The 21,971-nt window shown below is 45.3% G+C and overlaps 1 protein-coding gene across 2 annotated transcripts in view; it reads left to right on the forward strand.

Moving 5' to 3' along the window:
- Positions 1-20,492, forward strand: part of LMTK2 (lemur tyrosine kinase 2) — a 118,588-nt gene extending 98,096 nt beyond the window's left edge. For both annotated transcript variants that reach the window (XM_049904401.1, XM_049904402.1), the window contains exons 12-14: positions 15,147-15,264; positions 15,519-15,761; positions 16,785-20,492. In XM_049904401.1, coding sequence (XP_049760358.1) covers positions 15,147-15,264; positions 15,519-15,761; positions 16,785-16,813 — 390 coding nt within the window. In that variant the 3' untranslated portion in view covers positions 16,814-20,492. The remainder of the gene's footprint in view (positions 1-15,146; positions 15,265-15,518; positions 15,762-16,784) is intronic.
- Positions 20,493-21,971: the final 1,479 nt, after the last annotated feature.

The following is a 21,971-nucleotide window of genomic DNA, read 5'->3' on the forward strand; positions in this document are numbered from 1 at the left end:
CCCCCATCATCCCCAACCCCATCATCTCAACGTCCCTGATCCTGTCCCCTCATCGTCCCCAGCTCCATCCCCTTGTCATCCTTGACCCCATCCCCTCATTGTCCCTGACCCCTCATCTTCCCCAACCCCATCCACTCATCATCCCTGATCCTGTCCCCTCATCGTCCCTGACCCTGTCCCCTCATCATCCCCAACTCCATCTCCTCGTCATCCCCGACCCCATCATCCCCTTGTCTTCACCACTTTAGTTGACCACTTGGTGTGCACTGCTCAGTTTCTTCAAAACATAAGCAGCTTATAATCCGAGTATTCCTTATGGTTAATGCCCTTTGCTTACCAGTCCCTGTAGGCCTTGAATTTGCATCTTTAGTTAGCCTAGGGTTGTAACTAGAGCCCCGTCGTCGGGCACGTCTGAATGGGATCCCAGCGCATTCTGGAAGTCCTGTCAGTCTTCTTGAAGATGCTTGCTTGCCCTTTATGTAGTTTCTTAGAGCCCAGGCCTCGTCGTCTCAGCCTCTGGCACCACCCGTCTGGGGCCTCACTTCTTCAGACTCGTGCGGCCCACACTCTGCGGCAGGTCCCTTGGGGACTCAGTCGTTCCTTTCCGTTGCTTGTCACTTCATGCTTTGTTGTTCCTCTGTGTTCTGCTCACTTGTAATTTTTGTTTCTCAAAAAGACAAGTCATTAAGCCGTCCCCATTTGAACTACAGTGTGCACTAGGAGTAGGGAGAGGTAGGTGGCTGTTTTTAAAAAAGGCCACCCCAAGTCACTGACTCTGGCTTTGAGGGGCCAGGAGCCTGCATTGCTTTTGGTTCCCGGGTGGCTCTTACACACGTCCAGACTGAAAGCCCTTTTTGAGCTACGGGAACCTAGCATACGCCGTGTGCTACTATGAGTGGAAAGAAGGAGATCACAGCCCCAGGTTTGGTGTTTTGTTACCAATACATCCAAGTTGAGATCTCCCTTTCTTTACCATCTCTGTGAACTTGAATTGTGGGCGCACTTCACCACTGATAGGGGCAGCTTATCGGTGGGACAGAAGTAGGTGAGCAGTGTGAGCGGGGCTCAGGGCCAGGGAAGATGTGGTCCACCTGTCCAAAGTCTCTGGGTCTGGCTGGGGTAATGGGTGGACGAAACCCCAGTGAGAGGCAGTCCGTGGGGGTGGCTCCCGGGGCTCCCCAGGGTCTCGGCTCATCTGGAGCTTTTTGGAGGGTGCTATATTTGCCGAGGTTAGAAGACAGGATGGAATTGCAAAAGATGGCGACTCCAGAAAGGGCCTGGGAGCAAAGGCACAGAGAGTAAACATAAGACAGGTTTAATAGATGTGAGGTTTTGAGAAGGGGACTGGTGCCATAGGGAACGGTGGAAAGTGGGCTGAGGCCAGAGGAAAATCCTAAACATCTTTCTAGATGTCCTAGAGTTTGTTTTCTTACATGTCTTCTGCAGTTTGCCTTGTAGTAAGAACTCTGAACCATGCCAGGCTGGTGATTGATAATCCTGCCCTTTCCTTACTCTGTAACTTAACAAGCTGGTTAGTTTAATTTTAAAATATTTCAAGTGTCTTAGCTGCAGAGTTTTAAAGAGGTGTTCACAGGTTTGGAATCATCACATGTTGGTTATTCCGTGTTTGTGAGTCCATCACACTTAACTGCATGCACAGCCATGTGCCCACGCAGTCATGGCTGCCCGTGACTGAGCGGCCTGCCGTATGCCTGGGCGGTGCTGGTGCTTTGTACGCAGGATCACGTTGCAGTGGCAACTGCCATCGTCCTCGGAGGAGTTGGCATCTTGCCCAGCGGCACAGCCCCTAGTAAGTGGAGAAACAGGCTGGGCCCCAGGTCTCTCCAACTTGGGCCACGCTTTTCACTGTGAGCCATGCAGCCTCACCCAGCCCATAAAGTCGCAGCCTGGTGCTGTGTTTGACTCTGAGTGCTGGCTTTGTCTTTCCTGGCTGCGTGGCGTTCTGAAGGCAAACATGGTGATGATGACGCTGGTTTGCAGTTAACGTAACACATCGTTGCTCTCCAGGGTGACCAGGTGGTCACCGTACCGATGAACCTTGGGCTCTCAGTCCCTTTGAGCAGAGCGGAGCTCGTTATCTGAGTAGGGCAGGACACAGCGCCTGCCTCCGAAAGCCACACACGTCACCACACACATGTCGCAGTCGCGGGTGGGGAGGCCCACCTGAGCTTGTAAGGAATGGGCCATCCTGGGCTCAGACACTGGAGAGAGGGGAAGCCTGGGGCCTGTGTGCTGCTGCTTTTTGTTGTTTGTCTTCTTTAGTTCACTTTGGCTTAAACAGGACATTTGCCTAAAAGAAAAGAAAACGAGTGTAAGACAAAAACAATTTCTTGGGGAAGTTTTGTGTTTTGTTTTGTTTTGTTTTCTTTTCTTTTTCTATTTGAGGAATAGAAAAAACACTGAAAAAGAGCAAATTTACATATAAATGTCTTACCACTTAAAAAAACACAGTAACTCCAGAAACGAAAAAGTGAGTGGCTCAGCCCTCACCTTCCCCCACCCCACAACTCCCCAGCCCCGTCCCACCCCTGGCCTCCCTGGTAATCCTCAGGCCCCACCCCTCTGCTGAGTGCTCAGGCCCATATAATCCACGAGCAATTTTTAAGTCAGTTTGATGGACTGCTCCTTTAAAATACACAATTTGATGAACTTCTGCAGCTGTAGGCTGGGTAGCCACCACGGCAATCATGATACCCTCCTGTCTGCCCACAAAGTCCCCCAGGCTCCTTTGTCATCGATCCCTTCCCCGGCAGCCACTCGTCTGCCTTCTCTCACTCTAGTTTTCCATTTCTAGAATGGATTCAGAAATAGTGGTGGGATCGAGCAGTAGGTGATCGTGGGTGTCTGGAGTCTTCCGTTCAGTTTAGTGCTTTTGCGGCTCGTCATGTTGCTTTGTGTTTGTGGCCAAGTAGCATCCCACGTGTGGCAGTGTTACCTTTTGTTTATTCATTCGTCTGTTCAGCAGACATGTTCATCATTTGGGTTTTTTAACTTTCTACTTTTTGAATTCACATGTAGTGAAGGTGACCTTGTTTTGGTGCTGCATTTACGTAACCACCACCACAATCGTGATGGATACTCCCGTCACCCCAGAAAGCTACCTTGTACCCCTTGTAGTCATATCCGCCCCGCACACCTAATTCCTGCAGCCATGGTCTCTGCTCAGTCACTTGGTTTTGCCTTTTCGAGAATGCTGCATAAACGGGATCGTGTAGCATGTAACTTTTTGACGCTGGCTTCTTTCACTCCGCATAGTCCCTTTGAGATTTGTCCAAATTGTTGTATGTGTCGATAGTTCATTCCTTCTTATTGCTGAGCAGTATTCCATGGTATCTGTGTACCGTGTGAAGTAGGGAAATCTCAGAGTCTCACTATCCCATCCTCAACTATGAGATTATAACACACCTCCACTTTGCCCCTGCTCTGTGTTCAGCTCTGACCCCAGCCACCCGGAGCTAGCTTAGACCTCACATGTTAAAAGGACGCCATCCCTCAGACTGCCACATAGGACACACGATGTCCTCACTTCTGACCTGCTGGCTTCAGATTCGAATTTTCCCACTAGCTCTTCAGGGTGCCAGCTGAACACTTGGGAGCTCCCCCGGGCTACTTCAGTTTCTGAACTCCTTTGCATTAGATAGAACGAGTCACAGAAAGCGCTGCACTTCAAGTTCCAGCAGAAGAGGATACAAAGGAAGAAATACGTCAGACGAGGGCTGAGAGGGCTCCTGCTGCAGAGCTTCCACGTCCCGAAGGAAGCCTTCCCGGAGTAAACCCCACTTGGGTGTGGAGTTTTATCCTTTTTATACATTACTGGATTTGATTCGCTGATACATTATGGAGGATTTTTGTGTCTGTGTTCCCGAGGTACACTGATGTTTGTTTGGGGGGTGCTGTGTTTGTCTGGTTTGGGTTTGGGTAATGCTGGTCTTGTGAGTTGGGAAGTATTTCCTCCTCTTAAAGTTTCTGGAAGAGAATTGATAGATTTGGTGTTTTTTTTCCTTTAAATATTTGGTAGAATTTGTCAATGATAGCATCTGAGGATGGGAGTTTCTTTTACAGAAGATACTGTATTACTTTTTTTTTTTTCTTTAATAGTTACAGGTTATTCAGATGATCTGCTTCAGCTTGGATGAGCTTTGATGATTCATGGTTTTGAGGAATTTGTCCATTTCATCTTAGTTCTCAAATTTATGTACTTTTTTTTTATTAACTTTTGTTGAGCTTCAAGTGAACGTTTATAAATCAAGTCAGTCTGTCACATATAAGTTTATATACATCTTACTCCGTACTCCCACTTGCTCTCCCCCTAATGAGTCAGCCCTTCCAGTCTCTCCTTTGGTGACAATTTTCCCAGCTTCCAACTCTCTCTATCCTCCCATCCCCCCTCCAGACAGGAGATGCCAACACAGTCTCAAGTGTCCACCTGATATAATTAGCTCGCTCTTCATCAGCATCTCTCTCCTACCCACTGTCCAGTCCCTTTCATGTCTGATGACTTGTCTTCGGGGATGGTTCCTGTCCTGTGCCAACAGAAGGTTTGGGGACCATGACCGCCGGGATTCCTCTAGTCTCAGTCAGACCATTAAGTCTGGTCTTTTTATGAGAATTTGGGGTCTGCATCCCACTGATCTCCTGCTCCCTCAGGGGTTCTCTGTTGTGCTCCCTGTCAGGGCAGTCATCAATTGTGGCCGGGCACCAACTAGTTCTTCTGGTCTCAGGATGATGTAGGTCTCTGGTTCATGTGGCCCTTCCTGTCTCTTGGGCTCTTGGTTGTCGTGTGACCTTGGTGTTCTTCATTCTCCTTTGCTCCAGATGGGTTGAGACCAACTGATGCATCTTAGATGGCCGCTTGTTAGCATTTAAGACCCCAGACGCCACATTTCAAAGTGGGATGCAGAATGTTTTCATAATAGAATTATTTTGCCAATTGACTTAGAAGTCCCCTTAAACCATGGTTCCCAAACCCCCACCCTTGCTCCGCTGACCTTTGAAGCATTCATTTTATCCCGGAAACTTCTTTGCTTTTGGTCCAGTCCAATTGAGCTGACCTTCCATGTATTGAGTGTTGTCCTTCACTTCACCTAAAGCAGTTCTTATCTACTAATTAATCAGTAAAAAACCCTCTCCCTCCCTCCCTCCCTCCCCCCCTCGTAACCACAAAAGTATGTGTTCTTCTCAGTTTATACTATTTCTCAAGATCTTATAATAGTGGTCTTATACAATATTTGTCCTTTTGCCTCTGACTGATTTCGCTCAGCATAATGCCTTCCAGGTTCCTCCATGTTATGAAATGTTTCACAGATTCGTCACTGTTCTTTATCGATGCATAGTATTCCATTGTGTGAATATACCACAATTTATTTACCCATTCATCCGTTGATGGACACCTTGGTTGCTTCCAGCTTTTTGCTATTGTAAACAGAGCTGCAATAAACATGGGTGTGCATATATCTGTTTGTGTGAAGGCTCTTGTTTCTCTAGGGTATATTCCGAGGAGTGGGATTTCTGGGTTGTATGGTAGTTCTATTTCTAACTGTTGAAGATAACGCCAGAGAGATTTCCAAAGTGGTTGTACCATTTTACATTCCCACCAGCAGTGTATAAGAGTTCCAATCTCTCCGCAGCCTCTCCAACATTTATTATTTTGTGTTTTTTGGATTAATGCCAGCCTTGTTGGAGTGAGATGGAATCTCATCGTAGTTTTAATTTGCATTTCTCTAATGGCTAATGATCGAGAGCATTTTCTCATGTATCTGTTAGCTGCCTGAATATCTTCTTTAGTGAAGTGTGTGTTCATATCCTTTGCTCACTTCTTGATTGGGTTGTTTGTCTTTTTGTGGTTGAGTTTTGACAGAATCATATAGATTTTAGAGATCAGGCGCTGGTCGGAGATGTCATAGCTGAAAATTCTTTCCCAATCTGTAGGTGGTCTTTTTACTCTTTTGGTGAAGTCTTTAGATGAGCAGAGGTGTTTGATTTTTAGGAGCTCCCAGTTATCTGGTTTCTCTTCATCATTTTTGGTAATGTTTTGTATTCTGTTTATGCCTTGTATTAGGGCTCCTAAGGTTGTCCCTGTTTTTTCTTCCATGATCTTTATCGTTTTAGTCTTTATGTTTAGGTCTTTGATCCACTTGGAGTTAGTTTTTGTGCTTGGTGTGAGGTATGGGTCCTGTTTCATTTTTTTGCAAATGGATATCCAGTTATGCCAGCACCATTTGTTAAAAAGACTATCTTTTCCCCAGTTAACTGACACTGGGCCTTTGTCAAATATCAGCTGCTCATATGTGGATGGATTTATATCTGGGTTCTCAATTCTGTTCCACTGGTCTACGTGCCTGTTGTTGTACCAATACCAGGCTGTTTTGACTACTGTGGCTGTATAATAGGTTCTGAAATCAGGTAGAGTGAGGCCTCCCACTTTCTTCTTCTTTTTCAGTAATGCTTTGCTTATCCGAGGCTTCTTTCCCTTCCATATGAAGTTGGTGATTTGTCTATCTCCTTAAAAAATGACATTGGAATTTGGATCGGAAGTGCATTGTATGTATAGATGGCTTTTGGTAGAATAGACATTTTTACTATGTTAAGTCTTCCTATCCATGAGCAAGGTATGTTTTTCCACTTAAGTATGTCCTTTTTAATTTCTTGTAGTAGAGCTTTGTAGTTTTCTTTGTATAGGTCTTTTACATCCTTGGTAAGATTTATTCCTAAGTATTTTATCTTCTTGGGGGCTACTGTGAATGGTATTGATTTGGTTATTTCCTCTTCGATGTTCTTTTTGTTGATGTAGAGGAATCCAAGTGATTTTTGTATATTTATCTTATAACCTGAGACTCTGCCAAACTCTTCTATTAGTTTCAGTAGTTTTCTGGAGGATTCCTTAGGGTTTTCTGTGTATAAGATCATGTCATCTGCATATAGAGATAATTTTACTTCCTCCTTGCCAATCCGGATGCCCTTTATTTCTTTGTCTAGCCTAATTGCCCTGGCTAGGACTTCTAGCACAATGTTGAATAAGAGCGGTGATAAAGGGCATCCGTGTCTGGTTCCCGTTCTCAAGGGAAATGCTTTCAGGTTCTCTCCATTTAGGGTGATGTTGGCTGTTGGCTTTGCATAGATGCCCTTTATTATGTTGAGGAATTTTCCTTCAATTCCTATTTTGGTGAGAGTTTTTATCATAAATGGGTGTTGGACTTTGTCGAATGCCTTTTCTGCATCAATTGATAAGATCATGTGGTTTTTGTCTTTTGTTTTATTTATGTGGTGGATTACATTAATGGTTTTTCTGATATTAAACCAGCCTTGCATACCTGGTATAAATCCCACTTGATTGTGGTGAATTATTTTTTTGATATGTTGTTGAATTCTATTGCCTAGAATTTTCTTGAGGATTTTTGCATCTGTGTTCATGAGGGATATAGGTCTGTAATTTTCTTTTTTTGTGATGTCTTTACCTGGTTTTGGTATCAGGGAGATGGTGGCTTCATTGAATGAGTTGGGTAGTATTCCGTCATTTTCTGTGCTTTGAAATACCTTTAGTAGTAATGGTGTTAACTCTTCTCTGAAAGTTTGGTAGAACTCTGCAGTGAAGCCGTCCGGGCCAGGGCTTTTTTTTGTTGGGAGTTTTTTGATTACCGTTTCAATCTCTTTTTTTGTTATTGGTCTATTTAGTTGTTCTACTTCTGATTGTGTTAGTTTAGGTAGGTAGTGTTTTTCCAGGAATTCATCCATTTCTTCTAGGTTTGCAAATTTGTTAGAATACAATTTTTCGTAATAATCTGATATGATTCTTTTAATTTCAGTTGGGTCTGTTGTGATGTGGCCCTTCTTGTTTCTTATTCGGGTTGTTTCCTGTATTTCTTTAGTCAGTCTAGCCAATGGTTTATCAATTTTGTTAATTTTTTCAAAGAACCAGCTTTTGGCTTTGTTAATTCTTTCAATTGTTTTTCTGTTCTCTGATTCATTTAGTTCAGCTCTAATTTTTATTATTTGTTTTCTTCTGGTGCCTGATGGATTCTTTTGTTGCTCACTTTCTATTTGTTCAAGTTGTAGGGACAGTTCTCTCATTTTGGCTCTTCTTTTTGTATGTGTGCATTTATCGATATAAATTGGCCTCTGAGCACTGCTTTTGCTTTGTCCCAGAGGTTTTGATAGGAAGTATTTTCATTCTCGTTGCATTCTATGAATTTCCTTATTCCCTCCTTGATGTCTTCTATAACCCAGTCTTTTTTCAGGAGGGTATTGTTCAGTTTCCAAGCATTTGATTTCTTTTCCCTAGTTTTTCTGTTATTGATTTCTAGTTTTATTGCCTTGTGGTCTGAGAAGATGCTTTGTAATATTTCGATGTTTTGGATCCTGCAAAGGTTTGTTTTATGACCTAATATGTGGTCTATTCTAGAGAATGTTCCATGTGCACTAGAAAAAAAAAGTATACTTTGCAGCAGTTGGGTGGAGAGTTCTGTATAAGTCAATGAGGTCAAGTTGGTTGATTGTTGTAATTAGGTCTTCCGTGTCTCTATTGAGCTTCTTACTGGATGTTCTGTCCTTCTCCGAAAGTGGTGTGTTGAAGTCTCCTACTATAATTGTGGAGGTGTCTATCTCACTTTTCAGTTCTGTTAAAATTTGATTTATGTATCTTGCAGCCCTGTCATTGGGTGCATAAATATTTAATATGGTTATGTCTTCCTGATCAATTGTCCCTTTTATCATTATGTAGTGTCCTTCTTTATCCTTTGTGGTGGATTTAAGTCTAAAGTCTATTTTGTCAGAAATTAATATTGCTACTCCTTTTTTGCTTATTGTTTGCTTGATATATTTTTTTCCATCCTTTGAGTTTTAGTTTGTTTGTGTCTCTAAGTCTAAGGTGTGTCTCTTGTAGGCAGCATATAGACGGATCGTGTTTCTTTATCCAGTCCGAGACTCTCTGTCTCTTTATTGGTGCATTTAGTCCATTTACATTCAGCGTAATTATAGATAAATAAGTGTTTAGTGTTGTCATTTTGATGCCTTTTTATGTGTGTTGTTGACAATTTCATTTTTCCACATACTTTTTTGTGCTGAGACGTTTTTCTTAGTAAATTGTGAGATCCTCGTTTTCGTAGTGTTTGACTTTATGTTTGTTGAGTCGTTACGTTTTTCTTGGCTTTTATCTTGAGTTATGGAGTTGTTATACCTCTTTGTGGTTACCTTAATATATTTTTTAAAATATTTACCCCTATTTTTGTAAGTAAAACCTAACTTGTATTGTTCTATATCGCCTTGTATCACTCTCCATACATATGGCAGTTCTATGCCACCTGTATTTAGTCCCTCTTTTTGATTACTGTGATCTTTTACATATTGACGTCAATGATTCCCTGTTATGAGCATTTTTTTTTTTTTTTTTAATCTTAATTTGTTTTTGTGACTTCCCTATTTGAGTTGATATCAGGGTGTTCTGTTTTGTGACCTTGTGTTGTGCTTGTATCTGATATTATTGGTTTTCTGACAAAACAATATCCTTAAGTATTTCTTGTAGCTTTGGTTTGGTTTTTGCAAATTCTCTAAGCTTGTGTTTATCTGTAAATATCTTAATTTCGCCTTCATATTTCAGAGAGAGTTTTGCTGGATAGATGATCCTTGGCTGGCAGTTTTTCTCCTTCAGTGCTCTGTATATGTTATCCCAATGCCTTCTTAACTGCATGGTTTCTGCTGAGTAGTCTGAACTTATTCTTATTGATTCTCCCTTGAAGGAGAACATTCTTTTCTCCCTGGCTGCTTTTAAAATTTTCTCTTTATCTTTGGTTTTGGCAAGTTTGATGATAATATGTCTTGGTGTTTTTCTTTTTGGATCAATCTTAAATGGGGTTCGATGAGCATCTTGGATGGATATCCTTTCGTCTTTCGTGATGTCAGGGAAGTTTTCTGTCAGCAGATCTTCAACTACTTTCTCTGTGTTTTCTGTCCTCCCTCCCTGTTCTGGGACTCCAATCACATGCAAGTTATCCTTCTTGATAGAGTCCCACATGATTCTTAGGGTTTCTTCATTTTTTTTAATTCTTTTATCTGATTTTTTTTTCAGCTAAGTTGGTGTTGATTCCCTGGTCCTCCAGATGTCCCAGTCTACATTCTAATTGCTCGAGTCTGCTCCTCTGACTTCCTATTGCATTGTCTAATTCTGTAATTTTATTATCAGTCTTTTGGATTTCTACATGCTGTCTCTCTATGGATTCTTGCAACTTATTAATTTTTCCACTATGTTCTTGAATCATCTTTTTGAGTTCTTGAACTGTTTTATCAGTGTGTTCCTTGGCTTTTTCTGCAGTTTGCCATATTTCGTTTCTGATGTCTTGAAGCATTCCGTAAATTAGTTTTTTATATTCTGTATCTGATAATTCCAGGATTGTATCTTCATTTGGGAAAGATTTTGATTCTTTTGTTTCGGGGGTTGTAGAAGTTGTCATGGTCTGCTTCTTTATGTGGTTTGATATCGACTGCTGTCTCCGAGCCATCAGTAAGATATAAAAAATAGTAGTGGTTTATTCTTTAATTGCTCACTGAGTCTTATCTTGTTTTGTTTTCTTTCAGTATACGTGGATGGGCTACTAGATTGTGCTGTCTTGTTTGTTGTAGCCCTTGACTTACTTATGACCTATTACCAGCTGGTTTGGGCTGTTGCCAGATATATATGCCTGAGTCTATTCACTATTCTTGAGTAGAATCTGATTTTGGGTCATCAGGTGTGTGCTGCACCCTAACACCTATCCACCTTGAGAAGTAGTGGTGATAGTTGTGTGTACCAGATTCTATTAGCAGCTGGGGTTCACCCTCCGGGGGGGCAGGATGCCGACAGGCTTCCCCCAAGTGTCAGTGAGGTGGGTGTGTCTCTATTCCTATAGCACCTTGGTGGGAGGGCACTGCAGCTGTACCTTAGGCCCCCAGTGCAAGTACCTCTACTGATTGGTAGGTGTCACCCTCCTTAGACCCCTAAGGCAAGAGGCTAGGTGGTCTGGGGGGAGCTTCAGCCCTCAGTTCCCTGTTGTGGGTCAGTTAGGGCTCTGTTGAATAAGCAGAGATATCAGACCTGGGAAACTTGTTTTTCCAGAAAATCCGCTAAAAAAAAAAATGTAGTCGTCAGATTCCTGTCAGAACTGCCTTTGGATTATAACTGCCACCTTGTTCCCTGTAAGGATGAAAGTCCGAGATTTGGATCATACATGCTTGGCTGTACCTGGTTCTGTGTTTTTAGTCCAATTAGGGATGGATTTTTGGTCCCTGGGTTTTATGTGGTTCCTTCTCTCAGGCCGGAAGAATGGGTTAGGAAAAGACCAAAAAAAAGGGGGGGGGGGAGCAAAGCCACTGCGGAGCCGGAGCCGTTCTCCCTCTGGCTCAGGAAATTCCAATGTTAATGACGCAGCCTGGGAAGGGTAGGGGAGGGTTCAGAGAGATAGGAGAGTAGCATCTCGGAATATAGCCAAAGTTGCTTGTCTTGCTTGGAATGACTATTTTATCTGAGATTCCCGAGGGGCGTGTCGCCTACGTGTGCTGGCTGTGTGGAGATTGCCCCCGGGGGTCTGTCCCGCTGAAGCTGCGGTCAGATCCTCTGCTGCCAGTCCAAAGCCCAGCGTCAAGGTTCCCCTGCTGGGACGCTGCACTGCCGGCTCCAAAATCAGTCGCTGCCTCCCGGGGACTTCTCTACCCGCCAGCCGCGTTGCTGCGCCGCCTCCGTGGACCGGCTGGGCCCCCTCCTGGGTTCAGTTCAGGGGGGTAGGGCTGCGCCCCTTGTTTGCGCCGTCACAAGATTTTTGAGTTCAGCTCCGCTGGGCCCAGAAGCCCGGCGCCAAGGTTACCTGACTGGGACGCTCGCTCCAGGCTCCGAAAACAGTCGCTGCTTCCCCGTATTTGTTCGTTTTCCGTCTCTAAATCTGTGTTTGTTGTTCAGGGTTTGTAGATTGTCATGTATGTGATCGATTCACTTGTTTTTCCGAGTCTTTGTCGCAAGAGGGATCCGACGTAGCGTCTACCTAGTCCACCATCTTGGCCCCGCCTCCAAATTTATGTACTTTTTAAGAGTCATTTGTAGTATTCTTTTATTGTCCTTTTAATGTCTCTGGGATCTGTAGTATTATCCTGTTTCATTCCTGATCTTGGTTATTCTGCCTTTTTTTTTCTTTGTCAGATTTGGTAGAGATTTATCAATTTTATTGGGCTTTTCAAAGAATTTCTTTTGGTTTCATGGATTTTTTTTTTTTTTTTAATTATTTTTCTCTTCAGTTCCGTTGATTTCTTCATTATTTTCTTCTGCTTGTTTCTGGTTTATTTTGCTCTTTTTCTACACTCTTAAGGTGAAAGTTTAGGATTTGGGTCCTTCTTTTGTAATATTATCGCTTAATGCTATAAATTTCCCTTCCTGTGCACTACTTTAGCGACATCCACAAATTTTAATAGGTTGTATTTTCATTTTCATTCAGCTCCCCAATATTTTAGAAGTATATTGTTTGATTTCCACGGGCTGGAAATTTTCTTGTTATTTTTCTGTGACTGATTTCTAGTCTGATTCCATTTTGGTTAGAGAACATGTTTTGTATGATTTCAATTCTTTTAAATTTGTTAAAGTTTTCTTATGATCTAGGATATGGTCTATCTTGGTGCATGTTCCGTGTGCACTGGAAACCACGTGTCTTATGCCGTTGATGGGCGGATTGTGCCAGTTATGTCTGCTTGGTTAATCGTGTTGTGCGGTACTTCTGCATATTTGCTGTTTTTCTGTCTACTTGTTCTACCCTCTGAGAGAGGAGTGTTGAAGTCTCCAACTACAATTGTGGATTCATCTGTTTCTCCTTTCATTTTTGTCAGTTTTCGCTTCCTGTATTTTGAAGCTCTGTTGTTAGGGGTCTGCATACTTAGGATTATTATATCTTCTTAGTGAATTACCTTTTTATTATTATATAATATTTCCATGGTGTGTCTTTTTTCACCCTTATACTTTTAATCTACCTCTTTTGTTATATTTGATTTTTGAGTTTCTTGTAGATAGCATATAGTTGGGTAACGGGGTTTTTTTAATCCATTCTGAAATCTCTGTCTTTTCATTGGTGTATGTAGACCATTTGTATTTAATGTAATCATTAATATGTTCACCTGTAAGAGTACTGTGGAGTCCTTGGGTGGTGCGAACAGTGAATGTGCTTGGCTGCTAACCGAAAGGTTGAATGTTCGAGTCCACCCAGAGGCACCTTGGAAAAAGACCTGAGGATCTACTTCTGAAAAATCAGCCATTGAAAACCCTGTGGAGCACAGTTCTGCTCTGACACACATGGGGTTGCCATGAGTCAGAACTGACTCAACGGCAACTGGTTTTCTATAGTTTTAGTATTCAGCACGTTCGTTGTGATGTGTCTGGGCATGGATTTTTTTGTGTTTATCCCAGTCCAAGTTTGCTGAGTTTCTTGAATCTGTAGCTTTATGTCTTTACCAGATTTCAGAAGTTTTCTGTCACTTCTTCAAATACTTTTATCTACGCCATCTTGTGTCTTCTCCTCTGGAACTCTACTGCTAGACCTTTTAGTGTTGTCCCACAGATTCTTGAGGCTCTTTTCCATTTTTTCCCCCAATGTTTGTTCTTGTTGTTGTTCATATTGAATAATTTCAGTTGATGCATATTCAGGTTCACCGCTTCTTTCCTCTCATCTCTGTCATTCTGTTGAGCCCATCCAGTGAGTTTTTTTATATTGGTTATTGTATTTTTCTACTCTGAAATTTTTATTTGATTTTTCTTACCTATTCTTTTCTGAAACTTTCTGTATTCCCATATCTTTCAAGATTAAAAAAAAAATTTTTTTTTTTTTTTCTGAAAGTTTCTGTATTCCCATATCTTTCAGGAGTATTTGCCCTTACTTGTTGGAATGTTTTTATAATATATTTTTTAGATAATTTCGGTGTAAGTGTCATCTTGACATTGGTGACTGTTGATTGTCTTTTCCTGTATTTGAGTAGAGGTTTTCCTGGTTCTTTATATGCTGAGTAATTTTAGATTGTATCCTCATATTGTGTTCTGCATTTCTGCATGGTGTTTAAATCCTGTGGAGAATGTGGATACTTTTGTTTTAGCAAGCATCGTCCCAGCCAAATTCAGGCACAAGTTCCAACCAGCTTTCTGTGGGTTATAGTTTCAATATTAGTCCCATTTTCAGGGCCTTCACTGTGCCATTTGATTCTGTCCTGTGTGTGCGCTACCAGGGGCCAGACTGGAGCTCGGGCAGCAGTCCTTCTAGTAGTTCAGTTCTTAGAACCTTGGTGTGTGGTTTAGTGGTTTAGGGTCAGATCTGCCACGCGTAGCTCAGGCTAACGGTCTTGTGGGGTCGCTTTCCTGAGCTCTTCCCTCTCCACGACATCCTTGGTGCTTTCCAATTCCTCGGGTCTCCCCTCTTTGGTCTTCCAGCCAGAGAGGTGGGGCGTCAGTTACCACACTCGGCCACATGCTTCCTGTAGCTGTGCCCCTGCCAGCTGAAGTGGCAGGGGTTTCTCCTCACTTTCCTGGGATCACAGCTCCTCCAACTGGAAAGGATGACTCCCCTCCCTCAGAATTTAGGCCCCTGTCAGCCAGTTGCTGGCACTCTGTTGCCAATGCTTCCACTGTGGGGTTGCTTGGGGCTGGGAGTGAGAGAACGGAGAAAAAAACTCTCCTGGAATTGCCTCTGCTCTCTCCGAGTGTCAGAAAACCCCTTCCTGTCCCTTGAGCCGGAACCAAAGGGCTGCTCCTAGCGCTGTCTGCCCTGGTGCCCACGCTGGCTTTTGGGCTGTGTTGAGGCCAGCCCAGGGGATATTGGAGGGACAAGTGGCACACTTCCCGAGGTGCGGCGATGCTCAGAATCCCAGTCTTCCTCCCCAACCACTGGCTACCGTTTGCTTCTCAGAGTCCTCATAGACCTGCTTCCTGCATCTGTCCACGTTCCAGAGCCGCCCTTTTGGGGGCAGTGGGGGGATCTTTTGTTTTCAATCCACCTGACCCCGGCCTGGAACCACTGTTCATTTTACCATGTCCCTCATTGCTGAGCGGTCAGAGGTGCTGCCAGGCTGGCAGGCAGGTTGCCTGGTGCTTCCTGCAGGCAGCCGTTTGCTGATGGGAGTTTCTGTTTGGCTTTCAGGAGACCCCGACCAAGGAGCTGGGGCCCAGTGGAGGAGCAGCACACGGCCCTGCACCCTCCTCAGGCCCTCCCCACCTGAGCAGGTGCATCAACTCAGAAAGTTCAACCGATGAAGAAGGTATTTCACTTCATGACAGGTTTAAAAAGAAACTGGAAAAGAGTGTTTTGTGAATAATGTCAGCTTGTTCCAAGGGCAGCTTGGCCTGTTCTCAAAAAGGCCCTGTAGCAGTGGGGGAGCGCCCGCTCTGCAGACTCAGGCCTCTACCCCTCAGCAAGGGCCGGCCTGCAGGACACCGCTGTGTCCAACTCTACTTCCTGTTCCTCAGTCACGAAATGGTGAAAGGAGGATTTCCTTTTATTTGTCATTTTTAGGTGGCGGCTTCGAATGGGATGACGACTTCTCCCTGGACCCTTTTATGTCCAAGACAGCGAGTAACCTTCTTGGTTCCAGGCCTTCTCTGCAGGCATCCAAGTACTTCTCTCCTCCACCGCCGCCCCGGAGCGTGGAGCAGAGCTGGCCCCACGGGGCGCCCTATTCCAGGTTCTCCATCTCCCCTGCCAGCATCGCAAGCTTTTCCCTCACTCACCTCACGGACTCGGACATGGAACAAGGAGGTGAGGGAGACATGAGCGCTGGGTGGTCTCAGCCATGGGAGGGTCCTCGCTCCCACGCAGTGCGTTCTGACCCATCGCAGCTTGCTGTCGGCTAAGTGCATCGTAAAATGTCCATGAAAGCACCCCTCTGCCTTCACATTGTCCTCCCCGGCACGCCCTCCACTTCAGGGCCTCAGGCACCCACGAGCTCATTGTCCCGGTGGGGCAGCATCGGCTGTGCCCTGTTCGAGTGGGCGCCCGGCGCTGGCGCACGTGTGAGGGTGACTGGAGATCGCCCCAGGTGCCTCCCTGTTCTGTGCTTGTCCCTTTTGCAGCTCCTCCCTAGCTGTGGTCCTCTCCCACCCTGCCTCTCTGCTCTGCTGCTTTCCTTTGCAGAGAAGCAGCTCTTCTGAAAGGTCTTGCTCTTAAGCACACTTGACTTGTGGTTCTGGGATGGAGCCCAAACAGTCTTGCCTCTTCCCCTCAGAATATTGGTTTTGCCATTAGTCTTGGGCTCTGGGAGATACCAGAAGGGGCTGGGCGGCTTTTAATAGGCAGGAGCACATTTGAAGTTGTGTTATCTGAGCATATGGACCCTTTTTTTTCTCCATAACTAGATTGAAAGATAAGTGTTAATCGGTATACTTTTTTAAGTGTACAGGTCAAGTAATAAATATGAACTCTAAAGAGCTTTCATTTGTGTTTGTACTCTATTGTATTTGTGCAGATTAGATAATGCCCATTACCTAACGATCTGTCAGAGAGGCCGATGTTTAGAGGTCAGGCTTGCTTTCCTCGGGGCCCCGAGCACTGAGGCTGAGCAGACGTGTGAGCTAAAACATGTGTTTGGATAGGAGCGTCTGGCAGGTGTTACTTTTGAAGGAAGCAAAAGTGCAGCTTGGGCAGGTGCTGGATGTCCAAACGCTGGCTTCATTTCCTTTCCTGCACTGTGGGTTAGCTGTTACCCGAGCCATTATTGTCTGTGACGATTGTTTTAAGGAGCTATGTCCCAGCTCTGTCCTGTGCTTCCTCTCTCCTAAACAGGAAGCAGCGAAGATGGGGAGAAAGATTAAGTGGGTGCCGACGCCCCCCTCGGGCCGAGGCTGCGCCCTCACAGCTGCGTCCCTGCGCTGCCAGCCCGAGCACGGACGTCCATTCCACTTGGACTGAGACGAGGCTTCGAGAAAGAACCAGGTGGTGGAAAGAGAGGCGGCGGCAAGATGGGCACTGCAGGCCCAGGAGGAGTGGCGCACGGGGCAGGGAGCCCAGGCAGCGTGCTGGCACCTGGGGCCACACCTGTAGCGGCTCCCACACGGGAGCGCCCCATTGCCGCCTGTGCCACCACCTCGAGCGGCTCTGTGTGCCCAGAACTGAGCGTGGCAGGTTGTGTCCTCTCCCATGTCATGTGTCCTGTTTGCATCTGCACCTGGGCCTCACACACAGGTGCTCCTCATACCACTGAGGATGCATGCATGGGAGCGGTCGTCGTGAGCCATATTTATTACTTCTGAAGAAATCACTAATTGCTTTCTGTCATTGCACTGTGGACAACTGTTCTAAGAGTCCCCGATACTGTACAGAACCTTAAATTATTCAAGGAAAATAAGGCGGGTCAAGCTGGTGCCACCCACCAGTTTGATTTTTTTCTGTTCTGTCGTCTGTTTGCTCTGCATGGTACTTGTAAAGCTTCATATCCCGAGTGTGACGCTGTCTTTAGAATTGCCGGGACTGCACACGTGGTACGCTTTCATAAACGGCAAATGATCCCAAACGTTAGTGTTCTATGTTCTTACAGGAAATATTTTTGATGAGTCAGAAAACACTGCTCCGTTTTGTCGATTGAATCAAACACATTTCTGTTTCTTCTCTACAAGGCGGTTCCCCTGCAGCAAATGAGGCCTCTCCATGATTCTGCCACCTCACCCCCACAGTTTTCAAAGCCGTTCTGGTTCAAAAGGACAGGCAGTGCACCCAGAACTCAGCTCTTCTGGGGAGCCAAGCGGGGTTCCTCTCACGGTGTCAACAGGCAGGCAGGTGAGCTGAGCTGCAGACAGAGCGTGGCCTCTTCCCCTCAGAGCTTGAGTCTTCTGCTGGTTTTTCCAAGGCTAGGCTCCTGTTTTGCTTCAGTGTTCTTGTAACGCTTATGATTCTTCCTTTAAAAAGGCAGAGAACTCCAAGGAAGAAGCTTCTCCCAAGTTCTCAAGGTATTAAGGATGCGTGAATTAATTCTGTTTGTACCGTTCAGATGTTGTTGACTTGAACTTTAAAATAATCCCCAAGCTGACTTTCTCCCTTGTAATCACTCCAAGTACATCTAGGTGAGGCCAGCCTCATTTTCAGCTGGGAGAGAGACCACATCCTGCGGGGAATAAGGACACAGCCTCGGCAGCCATACATCCCTCAGCAGGGACAAGCGAGTGTCTGTGGCTCTGGGGTGCCCCCCGATGCTGACTTAGCCACATCGACTGTTCCCGTCTGCGTTAAGCACCCAGTTTTCCCTTGGTATGAAGGGGGCCAGAGTGTTTGCAGCACAGCTTCAGTTAATGTTGGCAGGAGTCGGGTGTTGGTAATGAAAAAACTAGCTAGCTCCTTCACAGGAGGAAGTGCCAATGGCAAGTGCAGTATCTGTGGGGAAGCCATTGGTACCGGTGGGTTCTCTCGGGTCTGTGGCACTGCACAGTGGCCCCTCACTCAAGGGGGTCCTGCTGTCCCGGCTCCTCCATGACCCCCGGCTCACCACGTCAGGAGAGATCGGGACCTAGTTCAGAACACAGAGGTTTGTTTTGGCTCACGTTCGTGTGGTAAAGCGTGACCTTTATGATCAACTCTGGCTCACTCCACTGATGTTTTACACTAGCAATAAAGTTCTCGAGCAAGAAATTACAGAGCAGACAGAGGCCCCCTTTTACCCTCCGCCTCGTGTGGACACGAAACTGCAGGCATCGCAGAGACAATGGGATCTGGTGGTGCGTGGACCAGACGACAACCGTGCCAAAGCTTGTCTGAATGCCCAACTTCTTGCTGGAGACTTGCTGAGCTCCCTGCATTTTGACAGCGAATTACCTGCAGTCTGGGTTGAGAAAGAAATTAGAGGTGATTGATTTTAGTTTTTTTAAACAGATTTAAGGAGTTGAGATAAAATCCAGCAGACCCATAGAATATAGTCTCCTTAACCGGTCAGCCCGGGATAAACGTATTGGTATTTGGGGGCTGTGCATTTTCACTGCAATTTAAGGAGATTTTTAACATCATTCCCACTTTATGTTTTTAAAGCAAATCATCCACTATCTATCTTGAACTTCAGCTTCAGTGAAAAGTTTTTTTTTTTTAAGTCTATATTGTTCTCGTAATTAATTGCCAAAAAAAAAAAAAAATGCATTTTCTACATGGAGTTGGGGGAGGGGCTTGATGCATGACAGGGAAGATTTTATAATAAACACGTGAGTTAATATGTTCTTTTGAAATCTCCAGCAATATGCAGGGAATAAATTAAGTAGATTTGAATGTTTAGCCCATTGTTGAAACGTCAGCATGCGCTTTGTTCTTTGATTCGGTTTTTTTAGCTAAGAAGTTGGTTACAAGTTGTGGGTTTTCAAAATTTACTTGTTCTAATGAGTTAGGTGGCGAAATAAGTCAGTGGGGTTCTGTTCTGTGATGTGGGTGAGGTTTGTATTACCTGGTCCGCAGTGATACTCTCTGGCCTCCTTTGGGTAGAAATCCAGAATCTGGTAGATTTCAATGAGTCTTTCTTTGGAGTAGTTTATGTGCTTTTAATGCTATAGTAAAAATAATCTGCCCTTTATTTCCTCTCTAGCTAGATGCTAATTTGTTTTATCAAATGACCCTGTCATGAAGCCAGAAGTAGAAATGTATAGCAAGTGCCCCCAGAACCTTCTGCGATGTTTACTGTGTTTGGCTAAGGGGCTGTCCGTCTTCGGGTGGAAAGACGCTCAGCTGTGCTGAATTGTACACAGAACATCCGTTCTATTTTTAGATGTACAGGTGATTGTTTCTACAGAAATGGCTTTATCTACGAAAAGTCTTTGTATGTCTTGCTGCGGTCAAACGCCTTTCACAACCTCTTTCCTCTGTTACTACTTCCCGTGGGGTATTTGTAGGGTTAATGGTCCATTGCATGTGAGTTCTGAGGGCCTGGGCGGACAGGAGGTGCCTCCTGCTTTTACACTACTCGGCCTGTCCTTCGAAAATTCAGCAGTGAATGAAGTGTTATATCCCAGGTGTCTGGTGTCAGCTACAGGGGACTTGAAAATACTGGCCTTCTGAGAAGTAGCCTTAACTTAAGAGTGGGTGTACACAGTTATTCCAGATCTACATCTCAAAAACACTCTTCTAAGTAGCAGTGTGGTTGGTTCAGGACTTGGCTATTAAAAAAGAAAATTCTCCTTCAAACACAAAAGTCCTAGAGACGTGTTGACAGTATTGTATTACCAGCAGCCTGTCAGGATGACTCAGAGTGGTGTGGACACCCGCTGTGTTGTAAGTTGTTCGGGTCTGCACAGGAGAGGTGGACCACGATGGGGGACAGGTGTACACACCCAGCGCCGAACCCTGTCTGCACGTTTGCAGACAAGGGCCCACGGAACAGTCACACCTTCGAGGCTTTTCTGTTCTTTTCCACAGCCTTCAGAGGCTCACGGCAATACACCAGTTACCGAACTTTCTGTTTAAATTGTGTACATTTTTAAATTGTAAGATTTTTACTGTATATTGATGCATAGTGTGATTCAATGAATTGCTTGTAATTTAAAAACTATTTAATATTCAAAATAAATATAGTTATATATTTATAAACTCTGTTGCTGTGTTTATTCTGTGTCTTTCCCCCCTGGGTGGGGGTGGGCATGGGTGGCCTGGCCCTTCCCGATCGTGCTGGCTAGCCACCATAGGCCCCTCTTCAGGAAGATCTAAGCCTCCCCACACTGCTTCCTGAAAACATGAAGGCTGGTTCAGTTACTGAGGAATGAAACTTTTATGGAGTGTATATGCTGCTAGAAAATGTAGCTACAGTCTCAAGCCTTTGCACTTATTGATGGATTTCAGAAGCATTTTAATTTCTGCGAACTTCATATGGCCCAGCTACACGTGAGCTCCGAGCCCCAGGAGGCCTTTCTAGGCCCCCTGCCCTCCATCTTAGTGAACAGCCTCCTACCAGACCGAGGCCCGAGGAGGCGGCTCCAGGCATCTGCTTGGGTCCCACCAACGTGGGTATAACCGGAGGGGAGGAGCAAAAGGAAGACTCAACTGTGGTCCAGAGATGCCAGAGACAAGGCAGCGAGTGGCAGTGCGGGAGGGTTCCTTCAAGTGTTGCAGAGGTGGCAGTACCCACCTGGCTGCTGGTGCACAACCTGGCCTGCCCATCTTAACCCACCTGTAAAAGGTGAGGAAACGGAGCGATTAAGTAAAGCTAATGGGAGGCGGATGAGGCAGTGTTGGCTCAGTGGTGGAATTCCCGCCTTCCATGAAGGGAAGGCACCTCGTGTGTAGCTGCCACCCATCTGTCAGTGGGGGCTTGCCTGTTTCTGTGATGCTAAAAAGGTCTCAGCAGAGATTCCAGCCTAAGATGGGCTAGGAAGAAAAATCTGGCCATCTATTTCAGGAAATCAGCCACTGAAAACCCTGTGGGTCACAACAGCCCAATGTGGAACCCAGGATGGGGTGGCGCAGGACAGGGTAGCATTTAGTTGCTTTGTGCACAGAGTTGCCATGAATCGGGGGGCTGACCTACTACTTGAGGGTGAGATTCAGGATCACCAATCATTTCCTAGTAACCTAGAGACAGTCCTTAGGATGAGGTGCCACCCACATCTGATACCCAGCTCCCACTGCAGGGCCTGGGTGGGGGTGGGGTAGCCTAGAAGTCTGTGTCCACGGACTTTTGGGTGCTGCATGGTCCCCCTGAAATACGGGAGGTGAGGATGTGGTGGTGGCCTCGCTTTTTGGTTTGTTTTTCATCAAAACCAAACAGCTTCAGCTGTTGCTCTTCAAGCCTGTTGAAGATACTAGCCTTACTGCAAAACGGCTCTTCCACGACTTCATCTCCTGGAACTCTGGCTCCGCGCTGAACCTTCACCCCCAGCCAGGTGCAGCACCCAGGTGCAGTCCCGGGGCTTCCCCCGCCCCGCAGGCCCGCAGCGACCTCAAGTTCCCCATTCACGGAATGGGCTTCTAGGCCACGCTCGCTTCGGGGGCGTCCAGGGCTCCGCGCCCTCA

Source organism: Elephas maximus, chromosome 12, assembly GCF_024166365.1.
Source record: "Elephas maximus indicus isolate mEleMax1 chromosome 12, mEleMax1 primary haplotype, whole genome shotgun sequence".
Lineage (NCBI taxonomy): Eukaryota > Metazoa > Chordata > Mammalia > Proboscidea > Elephantidae > Elephas > Elephas maximus.